The 21603-nt window shown below is 45.8% G+C and overlaps 2 protein-coding genes across 10 annotated transcripts in view; one reads left to right on the plus strand and one right to left on the minus strand.

Moving 5' to 3' along the window:
- Nucleotides 1-882: 882 nt before the first annotated feature.
- Nucleotides 883-16752, plus strand: STK38 (serine/threonine kinase 38). Of its 2 annotated transcripts, none has more exons than XM_085561408.1 (14): nt 883-1058; nt 2841-2973; nt 5428-5479; nt 5623-5745; nt 6714-6797; nt 7545-7668; nt 8087-8241; nt 9795-9897; nt 10449-10510; nt 11056-11173; nt 11521-11644; nt 12346-12441; nt 12689-12783; nt 13598-16752. In XM_085561408.1, exons 2-14 carry the CDS (start codon nt 2843-2845, stop codon nt 13726-13728), a joined length of 1398 nt encoding a protein of 465 aa, XP_085417534.1. In that variant the 5' UTR covers nt 883-1058; nt 2841-2842; the 3' UTR covers nt 13729-16752. The 2 variants fall into 2 exon arrangements, with proteins under 2 accessions (XP_085417534.1, XP_085417535.1); XM_085561409.1 differs by having other exon boundaries at nt 13601-16752.
- Nucleotides 16753-17576: 824 nt separating this feature from the next.
- The window catches only part of KCTD20 (potassium channel tetramerization domain containing 20), a 30470-nt gene continuing 26443 nt past the window's right edge, over nt 17577-21603 (minus strand). For all 8 annotated transcript variants that reach the window (XM_085561411.1, XM_085561416.1, XM_085561415.1 and 5 more), the window contains one exon: nt 17577-20765. In XM_085561411.1, the coding sequence (XP_085417537.1) occupies nt 20473-20765 (293 nt within the window). In that variant the 3' untranslated portion in view covers nt 17577-20472. The remainder of the gene's footprint in view (nt 20766-21603) is intronic.

Here is a 21603-nt window from a genome sequence, read left to right on the forward strand (position 1 = left end):
TGACAGCTCAAACCTCTGGGAAGTGATCCTGTCTTGCCCAGCACACTGCAGATCAGCCTCTCTGTCCTTGTAGATGCAGTTTCCTCAGGGACTGAGGGTTTATTTCTTTGATCCCTGAGAGGCAGAGGTGACTTTGGTGGCTTGGTGGCCTCTGTCCCCCGGGCTCCTGTGGCCACTGGGGGATGTGTATCTCCTCTATGGGGACGGGAAAAACCAACCTCCTCTCGACGGTGAGCCCAGGCTGTGCACTGGGAGGCTGCAGGTCCCAGCACCATTGTGGGAAGGAGACAGGCAGGACAGGGCTTCCCAGGCTGGGAGGAATACCCCAGGAGCATCCTAGAAGCAGGGCAGTGTAGATACACAGCTGTGCTAACTGGTAAAATGGGCTACAGCTGCGTAGGTCAGGGGACCTGTATTGAAGGTAGAGACATGGAGCACCGAGGTGCACTGACCAACCACCAAAGGGTAGAGGGCACACAGGTGCAGCGCATGAACGATGAGGGTGTAAAATGTTGCGCTGAAGAACAAGAAAGGGCAAACTCTTGCAGCCATCTGAAGTGACATGATGTTACCCTGTAAGTCAGACGCTTGAAGGCTTCTGCTGCGGTATTGTGTTATTCTGTATGGGCGGATTCTTAAAGCTGTCTGAAATCGTATGGCGATACTCTGTACATCGTGGACGTCTGAGCTGTGACATACGGAGGCAGGCCGGCACCCAGAGCTGGCGGCGCCTCTGTCCGGGCCCAGGGCAGAGCAAGGGCTGCTGTGGGTGCGCACCGCGGCTGCGGGCGCGCCACGCGGGCCGGGCGCCCCACGCGGGGCGGGGCGGGCGCGGGGCCCCTCCCGGGCGGGGCGGGCCGGGCGCGGGGCGCCTGCGCCGCCGTAGCGGTCCCTGGGCCGCCCGTCCCGGCCGGGTCGCTGTCGGTGCGGGGGGCGGCGGTAGCGGCTGTGGGGCTCCCGTGGTCCCGAGCCCCCACCACCATCACCCGCCGCTCCGCAGCCGCCTCGCCGGGACGCCGCCTCGCCCGCAGCTCCTGCCGCCCCTCCCGGGGCTCCGGGTAAGCCGCTCCCGCCTGGCTCCCACGGGCGCCCCCCACCCAGCGCTCCGCATCCTCTGCCCGCCCTCCTCTCCGCTCCCTCCCCGCGGGCCCTTCGCCGCTCCGGGGCAGCGGAGCGGAGCGCTCGGGTCCGTCCAGCGGCCGGTGCCCCTCCCGCGGGCGGGCCCGGGGCCGGCGGGCATCCCCCGCGCCTCCGCTCTTGGTGGCTCGGGCTCCCTTTGTTCGCTGCGGGGATGCTGCCAGGCCCCTCCGCCGCTCGGGCCGCGGGGCCGCCACGCCGGTGTCACCTCCCCGGCTGAGCCCCGGTGCGGGGGAGTCCAGCCCCGCTCCCTCCCGCAGCCCCCGGGGTGGTGGTCGGTGGGCTCCGAGCGCCCATCCCCGTGGAAGGGGCCCCGAGCACCCACAGGTGGTTTGGCACCGATACTTTCTCTTTTCCCCCTCCTTTTTTTTTTTTTTTTCCCTGCACCCCCTTTCTGTCAGATAATTTTCCTGGTTTGTTCTTTAGGAAGTGAAAACCACCCATGGTTTTACACCTCCCAGTCACAAATAGAGTGTATAACCCCCATTCCTAGGAGTGTCAGCACTCACCTCTGGGGGTGTAACCCCATATCCAGGGCTACTCGCAGAGTGTGACCCCCTCGCCTCCTCACTCGTGCCTGCCACTCTGAGCTGCTCTTGCATAAAGCCATGATTCCACCTCACATAAAGACTTAATTCCATCTCAAAATCCACCCAGCTGGAGATGCTCACCAGCTCGTGTCCCACGAGGAACCTGTAAAGACAGCAAACACCTAGCTGCTGTCTGGGAAGGAGGTGGCTTGTGGTGACACCTTGTAAAGATCTGCAAAAAGTGAACAGAAAGAGTCATTCGAGTGTGTTGGCAGCACCCTGGGTTATAAAAATGAGAAGTGTCTCACCTGTTTTGTCTGCAATTTCTAGTAACAGTTGCAAAACTTTGTTACCTTACTGCGAGTTATGTGATGCACAGGAGAACCAGGGGTGGTTATACATTTGAAATCTTTAGGGTTTTTTAGGCATATCAAGAAACAGAGCTTGGATGTCAAATACAGTGAAGCTGCTACATGTTAGGGGTGCCACACTCCATTTATATACTGTATTCTCAGAAACTGAAGCAATATTAAAATACATATATCTTTCTTAGAAATAAATACATTTGATACTTACACTGGGACTTGGGGTTTTGATTATTTTTTAAACTACAGCTTGCTCAAAGGCACTGATCCTCTGGATTTGGCCAAATTTCTGTGAGAAAACATCTCGTAAAAGTACTTAAGGGCAACTAAATGACCTTTTTGCTCATTCCTCAGTTGCTCCCTTTTTGGGATGATTTTCAGGATTTAGATAAATTTCACAGAAGAGCCAGTAGGCAATTGGTGGAATTATTTCTGCAGGGGTTATGGGAAGAATAACTTCTGGATTAGATGTTTCAGTGTGATATTCCTGAATTTTGAACATTCATTAAAGATAGAATGTGGTGGGAACAATAAACATTTGCAGTGCTGGCTGAAATTGTGGTTTTTGAGGTACAAGGTTTCTTAAGTTTCCTTCCCTCTAATTTCAGATCAAAAAATGTTCAAAACAGGAAGTTTGACTTGTACCTTTTATTTTGTAAGACTTTTCCCTGCTTAGCTTAGACTGGTGGTATTTGTTGTTAAAATCTGAGCTCTGTGATTAAGCATCACTTAATGGGTTTGGACTCTCGTTTGCAGATTATTTGTCATTTATGATGTTTGATGTTCCTCCTTTCTCCTTTCCTACCAGCCATGGCCATGACAGGCCCTACGCCATGCTCATCCATGAGTAACCACACCAAGGAGAGAGTCACAATGACAAAGGTGACGTTGGAAAACTTCTACAGCAACCTCATAGCTCAGCACGAGGAGCGAGAGATGAGGTAAAAATCCTTCTTGTTTCCGTTCCGTACTGAATAAGAGCCAAACTTGATATTGAATTAATTTCACTTTCAGAGCAAAGATAATAAAATGACAGATTGGTTTGTGTTGGAAGGGACCTTAAAGCTCATCCACTCTCACCCCCTGCCATGGCAGGGACACCTCCACTAGCCCAGGCTGCTCCAAGCCCCGTCCAACCTGGCCTTGGACACTTCTAGGGCTGGGGCAGCTCTGGGTACCCTGTGCCAGGGCCTCAGCACCCTCACAGCCAAGAATTCCTTCTCAGTATCCCACCTAACCCTGCCCTGTGGCAGTGAGAAGCCATTCCCTCTTGTTCTGTTCTTCCAGGCTCCTGCCCAAGCCCCTCTCCATCTCTCTTAAAAGGAGCCCCTTTAGGCACTGGAGGGGGTTCTGAGGTCTCCCTGGAGCCTTCTCCTCTGCAAGGTGGGCATTCCCAGCTCTCCCAGTGTGGCTTCAGCCCTCAGAGCATCTCCATGGCCTCCTCTGGACTCTCCAGCAGCTCCAGCTCCTTCCTGTGCTGGCCAGCTCTGCAGGTGGGGTCTCACCTGAGCAGGGCAGAGGGGCAGAATCCCCCGCTGCTGCCCACACTGGGGGCTCAGCCCAGGGCCTGTCCAGCTCTGCCTCTCCAGCACCCCCAAATCCTTCTCCCAGGGCTGCTCCCAGTCCATTCTCTGCGTTTGTGCTGGGATTGCCCTGATCCATGTGCAGGATGGACAGGAAGACAATGCAGGGAGCCAGGGGGGGCTGTTGTGAGGAGTCACTCAGTGACTGTGCCTGACCTGAACTTGGGCCACCTCTTTAAGCTCCCCAGTCCAATCCAGCCATGGACTGCACTGAGCTGTGGGACTGAGCTTTGGCTGGAACCCTCTCATTTCTGAGTACCCTCAAGTTGTAGCACTGGGACTTCTGCTGTTCTCCCAGCTTGCCATGGAGTCTATAACCAGAATTTGCAAAATGGTTCAGTGTTAGTTTGGCTTTGCTGCCATAGCTGTAACGAGCTCCCTGAGGAGCTCCCCAATACCTGCTCACTGCAAGAGCTGTAGAAACAAGGAAGCAATTTAGAAATAAATACTAACTGCAAAGATATTTGCTTCAAAGCTTCCGATGAGTAAAGAGAGACTGAGGTCCAATTCAGACAGAAAATATCACTGATTTAAGTAGTTTCTTTCTCCTCACACAGCTCTTGCTTTAAAATTTATTTACTTACTATGAGCACTGTTGTGTATTCCCAAAATCTTAATTTTTTTTTTTCTGTTTAGGATCAAGACCTTGTCTGAACAAACAGACTGGAGTTTATAAGTCACATGTTTTTTGTAACAACAGACATCTGTGGGTGTGTAATTTGGAGTTTAAATGGTGTTGACACTGTACCCTGAAGTGCAGATTGACCCTGTTAGGGATATTTGGGGGAGTTTCAGCATGGCTTTGGCATCACTCAGTCCTGCTGAGCTGTTTAATTCTGTGTATTGCACAGACTTTGCTACTGGAGTTGCTGTTTTGAGTGTGAGTTGGGATGACTGGGCAGGGTTCACTGGTACTTGAGCAAGGGCATTTTCATTGTGCCCGATTCTGAAGTGATAACCCCAAATATTATCACATCACAGCAGCTGCAGAGAGCCCCAGGAGACAGGAAGAGGATCTTGCAAAGAATGACTTGCAGAAAGAGAAGGAATTTTTTAGTACAGTTGTTACGTTCCAAACCACCAGGCCCAGTTCAGCCAGCTGTTGATACAACTGGCACTGGGAAAAAGTTCCCAGAGGATAATCATTGCAAATGTCCCCTGAAGTCATTCCCCTTCTAAAGTCTTGCTTCTTCCTTTCTTTTCTCCCAAATAATCCTTTTGTACTAAGACTGTAAATATTTCTGATCCTTTAAGGGAGAGACCATGTACAGACAAGTTTCCTCTTCCTGAACATTTTGAGTATTTCAGGGATTAGGAAATCTGAAATAACTTTTCTCATCTTTCATGTGAATAGTTTGAGATGCAGAGAAATTTTAAATGTGTTCAAATACCAATTCTTCCTGAAATAAGTGAAATTTTGGTATTTAAATGCTTCTTATGACTCTGGCCTGAAGTGACTTGCCCAGCTGTCAGAGAGAGATAAGAACAGATCTCTCAATTTGTATTTGTGTACAGAAAAAATGTAGACTTGAATAACTTGTGGAACTCAAGGCAGGTTTAGTTTATTAAAACCACAGAGGACAAGGTTGGAATTATAAAACTGGATAGTAGATTCTTCAAAATTAATTTCCTGTCTGAGTCTTCCCTTTAAAGGAAGGTACATCTTTATCTCATAACTTGCTGGCACAGACCAGAGATTGTGGATATGTGCACCTTGTTAAGAAACAATGTTAATGATTCAACCTGGATTTTTTTTTCTAATTTCAAGGTTAATGATTCAACCTTTATTTTTCTAATTTGTCTCTGCTCTAGACAAAAGAAACTAGAACAAATGATGGAAGAAGAAGGCCTAAAAGATGAAGAGGTAATGAATATCAAAAAGTATCTTAATGGTTAAATACAAGAAATTTTCTTTTTCTAAATGGAGATCTGGGACCTTTGCTTGGATTTGCTGTGGTCCCTGTGGAACCCACCTGCAGAACTCTCACTGGGGTCTTTTAACTCTAGAAAAGGATCAGGAGGTCAGCACATGCACAAAAGGAGACAGAGTTCCTTCGCCTGAAGAGAACCAGGCTTGGACTGGAGGACTTTGAGTCTCTAAAAGTAATAGGCAGAGGAGCATTTGGAGAGGTGAGTCCAGAAAAAAATGACTACATGTTTTTTTAACTGGCTCTGGTGTTTGTTAAAGACTCACTCAGTTTCTACAAGCAAAAGGAAAGTGTAACAATCACAGATTGACATTAGCTGAACAGTCACCTGCAGCTGTTTTTTTACTAATAAATGCTGGTTCAAGACATCCTGTGCTTTAAAGGAAACAGAATGATGTTGAGAAGGACCTGGTGGACATTTAAATACAGCTTTGCAGTGGGTTTTAAAGGTGAACTTCTGAGGCTGGACTTAGGGAGAGGTGGAGGGCCCTTGCAAAGTCTTTTCTGGTGCCCTTCAGAGAAGGGGCTTTGGACCACCTGCTTTAGGTGTGTGTTGGCTTATTGTTTTTTCTGATTTAGAGATGGGGTAATTGAGAGGCGTTTTAAAAAAATGCATTCTATTTTTAGCCTTATGTGAAAGGTGAGACAATACAGATGTTATAATTTACGCCATCACAATCAGAAGTTAACTGTTTCTTAATTACAAGATATTATTAGTGTTTCTTGACCTGTCAGTTTTTGCTACCCTATGTTGTAAATGCTTTAAAGCTAGTTATCTAAACTTTTGTGGGTCTTATTATAATTTATTTCTTTTAAAACTTGCTTCTAATTGTATTTTTCTCTCAACAATGTTTATCCTATTTCATAATATTTCTAAGTTAATATTTCTTATCTCAAAGTTTGCATACAAATGAATACTATGTGAACTTTCTGTTAAACTTTAAGAATTCTCTACAAATCTATTTCCTACAGGTGTGAATCACTCATGGTCCTTTGTTAAAATAACTGCAGCTCTTAGCATTAACAGGACTTTCTGCCATTGCTGTGCCCTGTGTAATGCTTCTTGTGTTTTATAATCTGAGACACTTTCATGAAATGGAAGCCAAGGGCTTGATACCCAACTTTGTCAAGAGCTGTGCTGGGTTTGATGCAATCTTTGTGTGCCCCCAGGTGCGCCTGGTGCAGAAGAAGGACACGGGGCACGTTTATGCCATGAAGATCCTACGCAAAGCTGATATGCTTGAGAAGGAGCAGGTGAGGAACACCCTGAGCAGCAGCTGGACCATGGAGCACTCTAGGAGGTCACTGTGGTGTGTGCAGAGGAGGAATAGGCATCTGTGCTTTAGTAGCTAAAAATTCTGGGTTTTTTAAATCTTTTCTTATAGAGGAAATAAGTGAGAAAAATCTCTGAACTCACAAGGATTTCTTTTCCAGTGGACTCTTTCCACACAAGGTCCTGCGCAAACGATTCAATGCAGACTTCAAGGCCAGTGTTTTACTGCACATTTGACTTACAGGATTGGATATAAATACCAGAGATACAGCTGCTGGAATTCAGACTCAGAGACATAAAGCAGCAGCATTTATATTTAAGGCTTTCCTTTGCTAGTACTTCTGGATATATAATGATCTGGGACAGTCCCGTGTTCAGCACTGGGATGAAGCTCTTATGTTTTCAAAAAGTGATCTAATGAGTAGGTATATTTGTAAAGAACTGAGATTTTTGTTTATAGGGTTTATATAATGTATAGGTTTACTAGGTGTGTATATATAATATATATAAAATAAATAATATATTTTATATAAGATATATATAAAATATTTTATATGCATAAAAATATATGTATATAATCAACCACATGTTGAAATTCTGATAGTGTTTCTGCCTTTGTGCAGAAGTTTGACTTTTCTCAGTATTTGATGCTGTTCAGTATAATAATTGAATTGCCTCTGAAATAAATGCATTTAATAAAACTTATCCAATGCACTGTGTCTGTCCAGGTTGGCCACATCCGTGCAGAACGGGACATCCTGGTGGAGGCAGACAGCTTGTGGGTTGTGAAGATGTTCTATAGCTTCCAGGACAAGCTAAACCTCTACCTGATCATGGAGTTCCTGCCTGGAGGTAACTCTCTGGAATGCAAAGGCTGCTCTCCTTTTGTTTGAGAATTGCTAATTTCTTCATTACAAATGCAGTCTGGGACTAGAGTGCACCTGGTGTTTGTACTGTACATCTGGAAGTAAACAAGATTTCTGCTTTTTAGGATACTGAGGTGTTTGGGCAGGCTTGAGGTTTGTTTGGGTTTCAAGCTGCAGGTATTTAAACTTGGCTTTAATATTCTTCTATTTAAACTTGGCTTTAATATTCCTCTAGTTCCCAAGTTGCTATGCTCTTGCTATCTATTGAGCCACAGCATATCCAGGTTTGGCAACCTCTAACCTGCTGTTTTTAGCTGAATGCAGCAGAAATAGCTTTTTTTCTATAAATGTCTTCAAACTCAGTGAGAGTGGAGCCCGTGTGTTCACCTCTGGGGGGTTTCCAGGTGACATGATGACACTGCTGATGAAGAAAGACACTCTGACAGAGGAGGAGACGCAGTTCTACATCGCCGAGACCGTGCTGGCCATTGACTCCATCCACCAGCTGGGATTCATCCATCGTGACATAAAACCAGACAACCTCCTCCTGGACAGCAAGGTATGGGCTGGCCACAGGCTGGGGAGGAGCAAAGGGGCCTTGTGATTGCTCATACTGACCTGAAGGGGTGGTGACAGTTGTGGAAGAAGATGGTGCTTCTTTATTTAGCCCTGTTCCTTCCAGCTTTTGAGAGCATATCTGCCGAATTACCGGGGAAAATCCTCAAAAGCCAGGAAAGACCCCAGCTCCACTCAGACCTTGAGTCTTCTGACAGCTGTTTAAACTATTTTTGGCTATTTCAGATGCAGTTTAAAGCACGTGGTTTCAGTTCCCTCTTAGGCAAAGCTGTTTCCCTTTTCTCTCACATCTGTTACACTCTCACTTGCCAGCTCTGGTCGTACCAAACATGAAGGACATGGCTGTTCAGTAGCCAGGCTGAGAGTGAGAACCTCCCTCAGGATCAGGGTGTACCCTGAGGGCTGACCAGGTTATTGCAGGCACTTTGCAAAACCTGATAGTTTCAGTGTCCTCCTATCGCTCGCTCCAAGTTTGCCTAAAGTCAAGGTTTCTTGGAAAGAGTTTGCCAGCAGTAAATAATGACTTTCCCACCACTGTGTAATGCACTGTTGGAATTACTGCAGAATCCCAGAATGGTTTGGGTTGGAAGGGACCTTGAAACTCATCCTGTTCCACCCCCTGCCATGGGCAGGGACAACTTCTGCTGTCCCAGGTTGCTGAAAGCCCTGTCCTTGGACACTGCCAGGGATCCAGGGGCAGCCACAGCTTCTCCAAGCAGCGTGTCCAATTCAGAATGCTCACATGTAGACATGACTACATTTAGGACTTTGAAAAGGAGGTATATTTTATAGATACACTTCTAAAAATAATCAGTGTGGTCATATTATACACCATGACAGGTTCAATCACTGAATCAAGGCTGTTTATATCTCTTGGGGCCAATACACAACCCAGGGACTGCAGCTGCCTCTGGAGACATTTCCTTTCACCCTGAAGTGGTTGAGAACTTGCAGAGCAGAGGTTTCCTGAAGTAAATTGTCACTGGGCTTTCTCTGTGGAGTAGCAGTGGAAGTATTGATGGCTTCATTCCCTGTACACATCCAGTGTTGGGTTTAAACAAGGAAGGCAAAGGACACTGAGGGGCTGGAGCGTGTCCAGAGAAGAGAATGGAGCTGAGGATGGGTCTGGAGCACCAGGAGCAGCTGAGACACCTGAGGGGGCTCAGCCTGGAGAAAAGGAGGCTCAGGGTGGACCTTCTTGCTCTCCCTGACAGGAAGGTGCAGCCAGGTGGGGGTCAGGCTCTTCTGCCATATCTCAAGTGAAAGAACGAGAGGAACTGGCCTTAAGTTGTGCTGGGGAGGTTCAGATTAGATATTAGATTTTTTTTTTCCCACTGCAGGAGTGCTCAGGCATTGGAATAATTTGCCCAGGGAGGTGGTGGAGTCACAGTTTCTGGAAGTGTTCAAGAGGCATCTGGATGAGGCACTTGGGGACATCATTTAGAGGTGTTGATGGTGGTGTTGCGTTCTCTTCCAACCTTGCTGATGCTGTGATTTACTATGATTTTTTTTGTTTTGTTTTGTTTTTATTTCTAGGGCCATGTGAAACTCTCAGATTTTGGTCTGTGTACTGGACTGAAGAAAGCCCACAGGACAGAATTTTACAGGAACTTGAATCACAGTCTTCCCAGTGACTTCAGTAAGTTCTTTGGCTTCAAAGGGTATCTGGTTGGTTGCTCTTGAGTCCTGACAAAACTCATTTCAGTGTGAGGGCATGGCTGCAGTGAGGAGTCTAATAATCAACTTTACATCTTGAATTGGATTTTCATTTTCTGTAAAATAATTTTAGTTACTTTAAACCCTTTTTCATTTCCAGAGGTTTGTCTGTGAAACAGACTCTGCTCTAGCCCTTTGCATGTGTAATAAAGTGAGAACTCAGTGACTTGGTAGCTGCTGGTTGGATCTCGAGTATTCCTGAAATTAATAAACCAGCAAAGTCTCTGAGTATTCAGGATTATTCTCAAGGGAGAGGACTTGGATCATGGAGTTACATCAACCCTGAAAGCATGGCTTGCTAATGAAAAGCTCAATTAGATGTTGCCCACATTTCATAGGTTTGGAAGCTGCTGCGAGGTTTAGGTTTGGGGTATTGACACACATCTTAAATGAGATATTTACTGTAATGGTTTTGGGGTAAAAATATAATAAGTGACCAGTAGGATTCAGTCACAGCTATTGAATCTCCTTCAGCTTTCCAGAACATGAATTCCAAAAGGAAAGCAGAGACTTGGAAGAGGAATCGCCGGCAGCTGGTGAGTAGGTTCCACCTGCTGGGAGATGTTCCTGCTGAGGTGTTGCATCCAAATGGAACATGGATTTACATGGAAGTTTTTAATGCATCTGAGTTCTGGACAATCCTGAAAGGAAAAGATTCAGGCATTTTTTTTAAAGAAGAATGACTCCAGTTTGTCCTTCATCCATCTGCTGAACAGCTGGTGACATATGTGCTAGAGATAGCACTGCCATAATTATTTACATGGATATCTGAAGTCTTTCAGCCAAAACTATCAGTTCTTGCCACTTCCAATCTCACAAAGGGCTGCTGACCCATTCCAAGGTGACCCATTCCAGGACAGTGATACTCTTCCCTGTTTTCCTGATGCTATTTTATGACTCTTTCATGTGAAGATGTTAATTTTATCTCTACATATCTTGGAGGAAAGGCTTTAAACACCTTTGCTAAAGGATCTCAGAGACAATCAGGTGTCTTCCTCAAAATAACCAGTGTTGTATAAGTTCCCATGTCCATGTCAGGTAGTTTCCCCTACAGATGCATAACTGATGGTGTTTGTTCCAGGCTTTTTCTACTGTGGGAACTCCAGATTACATTGCTCCTGAGGTTTTCATGCAGACTGGATACAACAAGCTGTGTGACTGGTGGTCCCTGGGGGTCATCATGTACGAGATGTTGATTGGTAAGGAACAGGCAGGGCAGGCTGTAAGTGGGAACGGTGGAGCAGGACATCAGCTGTATCCAAAGAACCCCAGACTGGTTTGGATTGGATTGGAAGGGACCTTAAAGCTCATCCCTGCCACCCCCTGCCATGGGCTAGCCAAGGTTGCTGCAGGTTGCTCCAAGCTCTGTCCAGCCTGGCTTTGGACACTTTCAGGGCTGGGGCAACCACAGCTTCTCTGGGCAGCCTATTTCTGGGCTTGGGGTCAAGTTCTCAGAGCATCCACTCCTTGCCTGGTCTCTGAGGTGTGTTTTGGCTTCAGGAATTAATTTTGTTTGATCCAAGATTATATTTTTGTTTCTTTTCAGGTTATCCACCATTCTGTTCTGAGACTCCTCAAGAGACGTACAAGAAAGTGATGAACTGGAAGGAGACCCTGACATTTCCTCCAGAGGTTCCAATCTCTGATAAAGCAAAGGATCTTATTTTAAGGTGCCAGCCCCATGGTTTGCCAGTTAATACAGCACTGATTTTTCTTGTCTTGTCTCTGTATTCTGTATCCTCTCATGTCTTGTTTCACATGGAAAAGCCCTGATGCTACACATATTACACACATGCATCAAATGCTGAACACCCTTGCCAAATACTTTTGTCTCTCAGCCATTTAGTGGTTCCCTGATTAAACTGTGCTAAAAAGGAGTTCTCATGGAAGTGCTACTACTCTGGCAAAATGTTTCTGCTCCTTATTTTGCCTGCAGGCTTCTCATGGAAAGACACAAGTTCAATCCTTTTGACAGAGCTGACTTCTTGCAACAGCAATAATTTTGCCTTTGTATGCACTGGAGCATACAAATGTATCCCAATGCTTGCTGACTCATTTGTACTTCAGTATCTATTCTCAGGACAGAAATATAAATGTCTGGTTTTCTAGGATTTATATGTTCTCCTCTGCTCTGGTCCTGAAATAGAAAGGTCGCATCCTATTGTGAAGGAGTAGCACATCTTAACTGTGGCATTGGACATGACATTCCTATACATAACTTTGTGTGTTGGTTTTGCTCTAGAAGTTTTTAGTCTGCTCCATTTATATGTTAAGAAACTGCAGCAGTATCAGTTCAGAAAGCTGTTCCATTTCTGGATGGAATGCTTTCGTTTTCATTCTCCCTTCATTTTCATTCTTCCTTCCATCCCAGATTTTGCTGTGAATGGGAGCACAGAATTGGTGCATCTGGTGTGGAGGAAATAAAGAGTAACCCATTCTTTGAAGGGGTTGATTGGGAGCACATCAGGTAAGATGCTTTACAAAAAAGCAACTGCTCTTCTCTAGGGACTGCTCAGGCCAGCCCTGGTCTGCAGCAGGGAGCAGCTGACTGGCATTTATCATATCCAGCTGTGGGTGAGAGCATTTTGTTCTCTACCTGAAGCTTGCTGAGGTTTAGGTACCTTCAGTTTTGCTTCTGTTAGGAAATGGAAGGTGGCTGAATCCTGCTTTGTTTGCTTTTGAAATCTCAATGCTTCATCTGCTCTTCTTGGCAGAGAGAGACCTGCTGCAATTTCAATAGAAATTAAAAGCATTGATGATACCTCAAACTTTGATGAATTTCCAGAATCTGATATCCTTAAACCAACAGGTAAATGATTGTTTCATTATTTGTGTAAACCTTCCTTTTCTCCTGCAGAATAATCCTTCCTGTTAGTCAGATCTTACTAGATGGTGATTTTATTTTTTATCGTGACCAAATGGCTTGGAAGCCTTGTGGTGCAGGGGGTGCAAGCTGGAATTTGGGTTCCAGGAGATGCAGGCTTGTAAATGATGTGGGAGTTGCCTGAGAAAGGGCAGCACTCAGAGGCAGCAGAGCTTCCAGAAAGTTCAGATCTCAGCAGGGCCTGAGAGCCCAATACTGCCAGCTCCCCTCAGTGCTGATTCCTGCTGGCACTTGGGGTAGGGAAAGGTGGAACTCAAGGGGATTTTTTGCTGTGAATCTCTGAAGGATCACAGCATAGTCACACATTTGTTCCGTGAGTTTAAAAACAGAATCTCAGACTGGTTTGGGTTGGAAGGGGCCTTAAAGCTCATCCCACTCCACCCCCTGCCATGGGCAGGGACACCTTCCACTATTCTAGGTTGCTCCAAGCCTATCCAACCTGGCCTGGAACACTTCCAGGGATTAGGGCATCCACCACCTCTCTGGGCAACCTGTGCCAGTGTTTCACAGCTCACATTGTAAAAAATTTCTTCTTTCTATGTGGTCTGAATCTACCCTCTTCTAACTTAAAATGCTTGATCCATGTTCTGTGTCCCAGCACTTCTTTCTTTGGCTGAAGCATGAAGCTGCATTTTCATTTAGGATATTTTTTTCCTTTAGAAACATTCATCCTGTGTTTTGTATGAAAATAAACTCTGCAGTTCCAAAGGATAATTCTATTTCTTCTATGTCTTCCCAGTAGCAACAAGCAACCACCCAGAGACAGACTACAAGAACAAAGACTGGGTTTTTATCAATTACACCTACAAGCGTTTCGAGGGCCTGACGGCCCGAGGAGCAATTCCATCCTATATGAAAGGAGGGAAATAACACAGCTTTACCTGGGACTTCAAAGCCGTGGAATTCTGTTGCTGTACTTTGGGTTTTTACCCATAGAAGAACTTGTTTTTTTTTTTAAAGAAAACTTGAGGGCTATCAACTCTTGGAGAAGACTTCAGGACCCTGTTTTGTTACACACCTGGTTGTTATTAAGGATTTTTTTTCCCTGCGCCATTGAAAAATCCCATGTTTGCATCATCTCTGCTGCCGGCACCTTTTGCTTCTTCAGGAGCAAGAGTTTTTTTTTTTTTTATATTCTTTGCCAGACTGTCCAGTCCACTGGGAGATGAGAGCAAGCTTTCCCTTTGGCATTGCAAAGCATGGGATTCTATAGGACTGCATCCAGTCCTGCATGAAGTGACAAACTCACTCTGCCAATTCTGCCAGCACTGTTTGCCCAGTACTTGAGGACTCCAGGACAGAGGAAACAAAGCAATAATTGAAGCTTGAGACAGACAACTCTCCAGGAAACTGTCTAGTGGAAGGACACAACTCGGATTGCCTTAACCTTACTTTGTAGTGCTGTTTTTATAATGCTCCCTGGAAGCCTCTTCAATAGCATTTCTCAGCTCTGTTACTGTGGCCCCCAGTTCTGGTGCACTTTACTTTTGGTACTAAGTGACCCTCAAGCCATTTAATGTTTTTTCTAAATTAAAAAATTTTGCAACACTTTTTCTTTCCTAAATAGAGAAGAAATGGGCCATTTCCTCCACTGAGTGCTGAGTTTTTGGTTACTGTATGTCAGGTTGGATCCATAAACAATGCAGATAAACTACAGCTGGTCATATAAGTGGGTCTGGAATTAGAGCAGAGGGAGGGAATTCCAGGAACCTGATCCTTGGTGAGCAAGTTGTGCACAGCTGGGCCAGCCCCGAGGCTCCCCAGGCCTGCTGCTGCTGTTTCTTAGCCACCTCTGAGCTCTGCTGCATCTTCAGTGGTTTAAAGGCCAAACCCCAACTTCTGTGGCCTTTTTGCTGTTGGTTTTGAGCAGAACAGGATCAGAATGTTGCTGATGGAGGCCTGCCTGGTGTTCCCTCACAGAGCTGCTCCTGCTGTCCTGGCTGTACCATCTGTACCTGGAGTGTTCCACAGATGGTGCCTCATGGGGTCACTTTTGGGGCACTGGAACTCACCATGTCCATGTTGATTGTTTTCTACTCTAATTTACAAAAGTACATTCAGTTCTGATCAGGAGATCAGTTGTCTCTCCAGGAGAGCCCCAAAGTGCCTTTCCTTGCCTGAGCCTCTCTCAGAACATGACAGCATTTTGGGAGGGAGGATTCTGCTCAGCTGAGCTCTTCCTGATTCCTTTTTCTAACCACAAGCTCCACTTTGTGCCAGTTTGTAGTTAACTCTGCACTTCCAGGGGCAGGTGGCATTAACCCTTGGACCTGCATGGTTCCAGTCTGGAATTTACAATCAGATATTAAAAATACAATTTATGAGTTTTCTAAAAGTGTGTGTCAATTCAAATTGTCTTGGATTCATGCAAACTTCTCGGTGCTGAACACTAACTCTGGAGTACAGACAAGACAAAGCTTCAGTGATGTCCCACAGAAAAAAAAAAAAAGGCTTCCAGGTCTGTTTAGTCCTGACTTTCTTGATTAGAAAATGAAACAAAATGGATTTGTAGTGGAACTTTTTTTTTATATAGGTGCTTTTAGGGAATGTTTACCTAGATGTCTCTTGACTCGAGTGCCATCCTGAAGGACTGGGGGGGGACTGCCAGTACTGTACAGAACTGTCAGGTCCTCCCTCACCACCCCGTGCTTGTTGTACATGTCCTGTGAGTTTATGACCTGCCAGAAGCAGTTCAGACAGCAGCTGGATCCTACCAAGCTGAAATGCAAAACTAGCCTTAATTGGAAGTCCCAGGATCTCTGCAGTCAGAAGGGCTCACTCGGATGAATAAGGGCTAATGGAAGGAATGATTTACAGGATCAGGCTTTCATCAACTCATCCCTGGATCACATTCTGCTCCCTTTTGACTTTGCATGAAGGACTGATACCAGCTTCTCAAAGTGTTCCATCCTTATCCTGCAGTTTCTTCTAGCCATTTGACAGTGTTGCCTTATAAACCATTGGAATTAATGTAAGATATATTTTTTTCAATTCCTAACAGCTTAGTTACTGCCTTAAAATAAAAACAAAAATCAAAATCCTTTGAAGCTGCTGTGAATTAGGAACAAATTGTTTTGAGATAATAGCTGCATTCTCAGCCTTTTACTGAAAGGGACCAGCATTTTTATTTATAAATACCAAAGATGAAGAAGCGAAACAATTTTAAGTTGTGATAAGTTGCTGTGAAAAACCAACTCTCTAGTACTGTGTATTGTGCATTTTTAGTGCTGTGTTTGAAGTGGGACCCCTCAGGTGTGTCACTGGAGTCCAAGGTGAAGTTTTCAATGGCACGAGGAGCAGTTGGGTACCTCATTCCTGTTGTCTTCCAGCAAAAGCTGGATGTCTTTGAATCCAGTCCTGCTGGACACACCTTTGCAGTGGGAGGTTCTGTATCCCAGATGTACTGTAAGCCTGCATCCTTTTCCAGTTTTTTACTAACATTAGGGAAAAAAGTGTCTCCTACAGTATCTCCCAAGATCCATACTTCACTGCTGACAGTAAGGATTTTGTATGCCTGTTACATCTCTGATGGTAGCCAAACATTTTTACACTTTTTTTTGTATTTTGAGGTTCTTATTACCTTCTTTTACCTCTTTTTTTTTTTTTTTTTTTTTAAGCTGCAGTTGCTGGATTTGTAGAAGTAATTCCAATCTGAATTTTCAATGGATCTGAACACTTTATGTTGCCAGTTCATCTCTATCATGCCTAGCACAAAGCTGCACTAAGTGTTTCTTATCACTGTGCCCTGACTCTGCCTTAACCTCTAAGTTGAAAAAGTGTTCTGTAAATATTTAAAAGCTGTTACAAAATTGCACTGTACAATTTGGCAGGTGTAGTCAACTTTTTATGGAGCGATCTTGTTGTGTTGTGTAAATAAAATCCTCTTAGTAAATACACTCTTGTTGGTATATTTTACAAACAGGAATCAGGGAATCCTGGAATGGTTTGGGTTGGAAGGGTTTAAAGCTCATCCATTCCTATGCCCTGCCATGAAGGGACAACCCTCAGGTTGCTCCCAGCCTTGTCCAACCTGGCCTGAGACACTTCCAGGAATGGGGCAGCCACAGCTGCTCTGGGCACCCTGTGCCAGGGCCTGCCCACTCTCACAGGGAACAATTCCTTCCCAAAATCCCATCCATCCCTGCCCTCAGGCAGTGGGAAGCCATTCCCCTTGTCCTGATGAAGAGTCCTCAACTTTTCTTGTAGCCCCTCCACATAGTGGAAGGTGCTGTGAGGTCTTCACACAAATCCCACCTTGTTTGAACTGTCAGTGCCCTTCCCAACCTTCATCAAGAGAAGCCTGGAAGTACAGCCAAGGCTGAAGGTGGAAATCAAAGCCATACCTGTTCCAAAGCTGTTTTCTTCTGAAGACAAGTAGGTACAAGTGGAAAGCACTTTTTACAGCACTGATCAAAAACACTGGGGCTTGCTAGAGATGCTGCAGTCCGTGGGTCAAGGAGGTGCTGTCTGTGCTGTCTTTAGAACATCACTGCAATGAGATGTAGGGATGAGGTGAACTTTGGGGTCCTCTCAGCACAAATGGTGGGAACACTTCCCTGCAAACCAGGCTCTGATGCCAAACTTCTAAGACTTTGGAATCACAACCCACACATACTTAATGAAGCAAGGAAACAAAATCTTGTAGTTCTCTATGCCCTGCCTATTCTACTCCACATTTAAAGCAATTTAAATTTTTTAAAGGAGCCAAACAAGTCACATATAATTTATACTTTAATACAGAAAAGAAACCATACATCCGGTGTTCATACACAGCACAGGAGCACTTCAGTACACCTAGAGTAAGACAAAAGTTGACCTTGTACTTGAAATAGGTGACCATGAGAGGAGGAAAAACAAAACACTTTTAAAATTTGATTCAGTGTTCCAATGGAACTCACTCTACTAACAAAATTTAAAATCCAGAATGAGTAATTACTTGGGAAAGCCAATAAACTATAGTGGGTAAGTGGTAAAAACTGCATGGAAATCATGGGAGCTGGATAATGTGCACCCCATGCTGAAGGTCCAGTTGATTGCACAGGAAACCACAAACTCCTACAGACACTGACAGTCTGTAACTCCCAAAAGGGCTGGGTGCAGTTTAATAAACTGCCTAAATCCTTCCAGAGGCCGAGCTGCCCCTGGGCTCAGGGACACACTAGGTGGGATTTGGTTTGGCTGGACATGGTACTTTAGCTGTCAGATCCCAAAAGGTGCTGTTGAGGTGCAATTCTCAGCACCTGCTGCCTTGACACAGTCCTGAGAAGGAGCTCTGAACAACACCCACACTTCAGTCCTTAGAGCAGAACATGTGGAACCTCCAATTCCAGCTCAGCTGGGCAATACCAACACTCATTTACTTAAACCTGACACTGCTGGGGAAATAAATACAGCCTGGAAAATATAATCACAGAGCCTGGGGACCATCACTGCTGGGCACTCAGGGCCTAGGGACAAGTTCCACCACTGCTGGGCTCACCAGTGCTTCTGTTTGTCCTGAGGAACAGCTCACCACCAAGGCAAGGACTGGGGCTGGTCTGGCCCCTGCTGGAGGTTCATGGTCCATGTGTCCTCCATTCTCTACCACATACACAGCAATTCATCTGCACCAATAATGGAGTGTCTGCCTATCACCCCAGCTCCGTGCAGGCACCAAAGGACACTTCTCTCTACTGACCCAATGACACACAGGAAGGAGTTTTCAAAAGCAGTCAAGAGAAATTTAGGCATCTGAACACCTGGGATTCTTAGGAGGTCCTGAAATCTTCCCACAGGCACTTCTTTTTAGAAGAATTCTTTGCTGCACTTGGGAAAGAAGCTAAGAATGGAAACACTGAGAGAATGGAACTTGTATCCACACTAATGGAAACTAAAATGTGCCTTGGCAGAGATTTGTTACTTGCAACTAAAAATTTCTGCTTGATCTTGTTATGTTACTTGCACTGAAAACCACAAACACCTTGGCAGCAACCAGCAGCAAACTTCACTGTTCAGTTCACCATGCACTTGGCAGTCAGAAGAACAATACAAATTTGCTTGATGTTGCAGCCTGGCAAAAAAGATTAAACTTTCTGGGGCCAGACTGATACCTACACCTCAGTTTTGCCTAGCCTGACCAGATAACTCAGCATTCATGCAATCCAGGTTTTGACACCTGACCTGCCCAGTTTTGTGAGGAGCTCTGTCCCTCTCCTTCTTGAATGGTTTCAGCTTTTCTTTGCACCAGCACCATGTTTTAAAACTCTGGTTTGGGTACATAGAGCCTTTACACAGCCACCAGAAGGGATGGCTTTGTGAGGCAGCCCAGTTCTGGGTGCCCTCAGCTCAGCTGGGGCAGGGCAGAACTCGCTGTGTGTTCATCAGGGGTTAAGCCACTTCCTACAGGGAATTCCCACAGGGAATTCCTACAAGTGACTCCCCCAGGGAACTCAGCGCTGCAGGAGCAGGAGCAGTGAGGCTCCAACCCACCTGAGCTAAACCAGCCTGGAGTGTGCCTGTTCTTACAGTCACAGCTTTGTTGGCCCTGAACCCAAACTCCCAGAGCCTTACATAGATCAGGACAATACACTCAGAGCAGCAAAGGAGAGCTCTTCCCAGGTATGTGCATTTTTCTCTGCTGAGGGCTGGTTTACTGTTGGTATTTCTTACCTGCCTGACAAAAATGATCCAGTCAGTTCCAAATTGGGAAGGAAGTAGCTGGCTTTTTAAAGCTGCAGCAGCAGCTCCTTGGAGAGTCTACAGCAAGTCTGACTAAGGTTGACAAGACCAAGGATTTTACTCAGGTAGTAAACTGGGAGCTCCTCCATTGGCTTTATTTGTCTTAGCAGGGGGATGCAGAAGACAAAGTCTTCAGTATGCACAGTCACCTCTAGAAAGCTTCTTACATCTATTTAGCTATTAACAGATTAATTTTATTGGTAAAATATCAGCTACAGTCTTTTTTGGGTTTTCCTTCAGCATGATCTACTCATTTTACTGAACTTTACAGAAAACATCCCTAAAAACAGTGATTCCATCTCACAGATAAGTACAGATGGGGAATTCCTGTGAATATACTTCCTACGGAACTGGTTCCTCCTTCCTAGGGCAGCAGTACACCACACTGGATCCAAAGCCAGGTGGCAATGCAAACAGATTCCTCCATGCTCAGGGTTTGCTGTCACACTGTGCTACATTTCTGCTGGTTGATACAGAATATCATCTGTCCTGCTTTGATGTTCACTCCTCTGTAACTCACAAAAACAAAGCTGTGCCTAATGGCAAAGGAAACCTTTGTCATGACAGGCCCAGAATTTCCTCTCTCATGTCACACAAGACGTTTCCACACACTTGTGCTCTTCTTTCAAAGTTTAGATAAAATATTCAGCACCCACAATCTGGAAGCCTTTGTAGTAGAAACAACAGGTCATTTCTTTTTGTCTGAGCAGACGTTGCTTTTGATTGTACAATTAAGACTATGCAGTGTTGCTCTTTATTAACATGCTTGAAATATGACAACGTAGTAAGAGCATGAATGAGGATAAAGCACCTTGCAGGAGTCTGTGTCCCATCACCTGGGATGAAACTACGGCGAGAGGTTCCGACATCCAGCAGGATTCTCCACCCTGAGCCACACTAGTCTGGTAGATCATTAACAACCATCTGGGAGAAGGGGGCATTCAGCCTGTCCAGTTCATCCACTTGTGGGGGGTGATGCATTATAACCTCGTGGTCCTCTGAAACATCATCCCCCACGGTGACCAGGTTTGTTAGGGATTTGCTCCGAACACACTGGAAATCCACGTGGCGGCTCTTGCCCTCCTCCTTCTCCCAGGACATCTGGATGAACGGCCGCTGCACGTAGTTGTAGATCACCTCGGAGCGGCCACCAGGCCTCCTCTTCACCTTCTCCTTGCAGGTGGGATACCCTGGAACACAGACAGCCACTCAGTTCCACTGCACCTCTCTGACTCACAAAGGGACAACAGGATTCAAGAACACCCAGGTAGGAGTGACTGTGGGGTCAGGGAGAGACACACACACAACTCAGTAGACAAATGCTCAGATTCCAGATGAATGCTCAGATTTCACATTTAGCATTATTGGTTTGCAAAAAACTGTCCTCTTTTCCCCTGTAATGGAGTCCTGGAAGGCTGGACATACTTCAAGAAGGAAAACTTAAAAGCTCCAGGAGCAGGTCATCCCCATGTGCCAAAAAGATGAGCCAGCGAGGATGAGAAGGAAAAAGAGCCACATAAATCAGGAGGACTATGAGGAGGTTATGTGGGGAGAAAATGAGGAGTCAAGCCTGAACATGAGCCCAGGTAGGCAACAAGGCCATGGGGACCTGGGCTGTACCAGCCATGGTCTGTCCAGCAGGCCCAGGGCAGTGATTGTCCCCCTGTGCTGGGCACTGCTGAGGCACCTTGAATACTAAGTTCAATTTTAGGCCCCTCACAAGAAAGATGTTGAGGGCTGAAGCGTGTCCAGAGAAGGGAACAGAGCTGGGGAAGGGTCTGGAGAACCAGGAACAGCTGAAGGAGCTGGGAAAGGGCTCAGCCTGGAGCAAAGGAGGTTCAGGGGGGACCTTGTGGCTCTGCACAGCCCCCTGACAGGAGGGGACAGCCTGGGGGGGTCGGGCTCTGCTGCCAGGGAACAGGGACAGGACAAGAGGAAACAGCCTCAAGCTGGGCTGGAGGGGTTTAGATTGGATATTAGGGAAAATTTCTTCACCAGGGTTGTCCAGCCCTGGCACAGGCTGTCCAG

The sequence above is a fragment of the Lonchura striata genome, chromosome 26, assembly GCF_050655825.1.
Source record: "Lonchura striata isolate lonStrDom1 chromosome 26, ASM5065582v1, whole genome shotgun sequence".
Classification (NCBI taxonomy): domain Eukaryota; kingdom Metazoa; phylum Chordata; class Aves; order Passeriformes; family Estrildidae; genus Lonchura; species Lonchura striata.

Coding starts and splice junctions, on each gene's coding strand:
- STK38 (XM_085561408.1), top strand. CDS start 2,843: ATGGCCATGACAGGCCCTACGCCATGCTCATCCATGAGTAACCACACC. Junction 6,798..7,544: donor ATATGCTTGAGAAGGAGCAG/GTGAGGAACACC, acceptor GTGTCTGTCCAG/GTTGGCCACATCCGTGCAGA. Junction 11,174..11,520: donor CATGTACGAGATGTTGATTG/GTAAGGAACAGG, acceptor GTTTCTTTTCAG/GTTATCCACCATTCTGTTCT.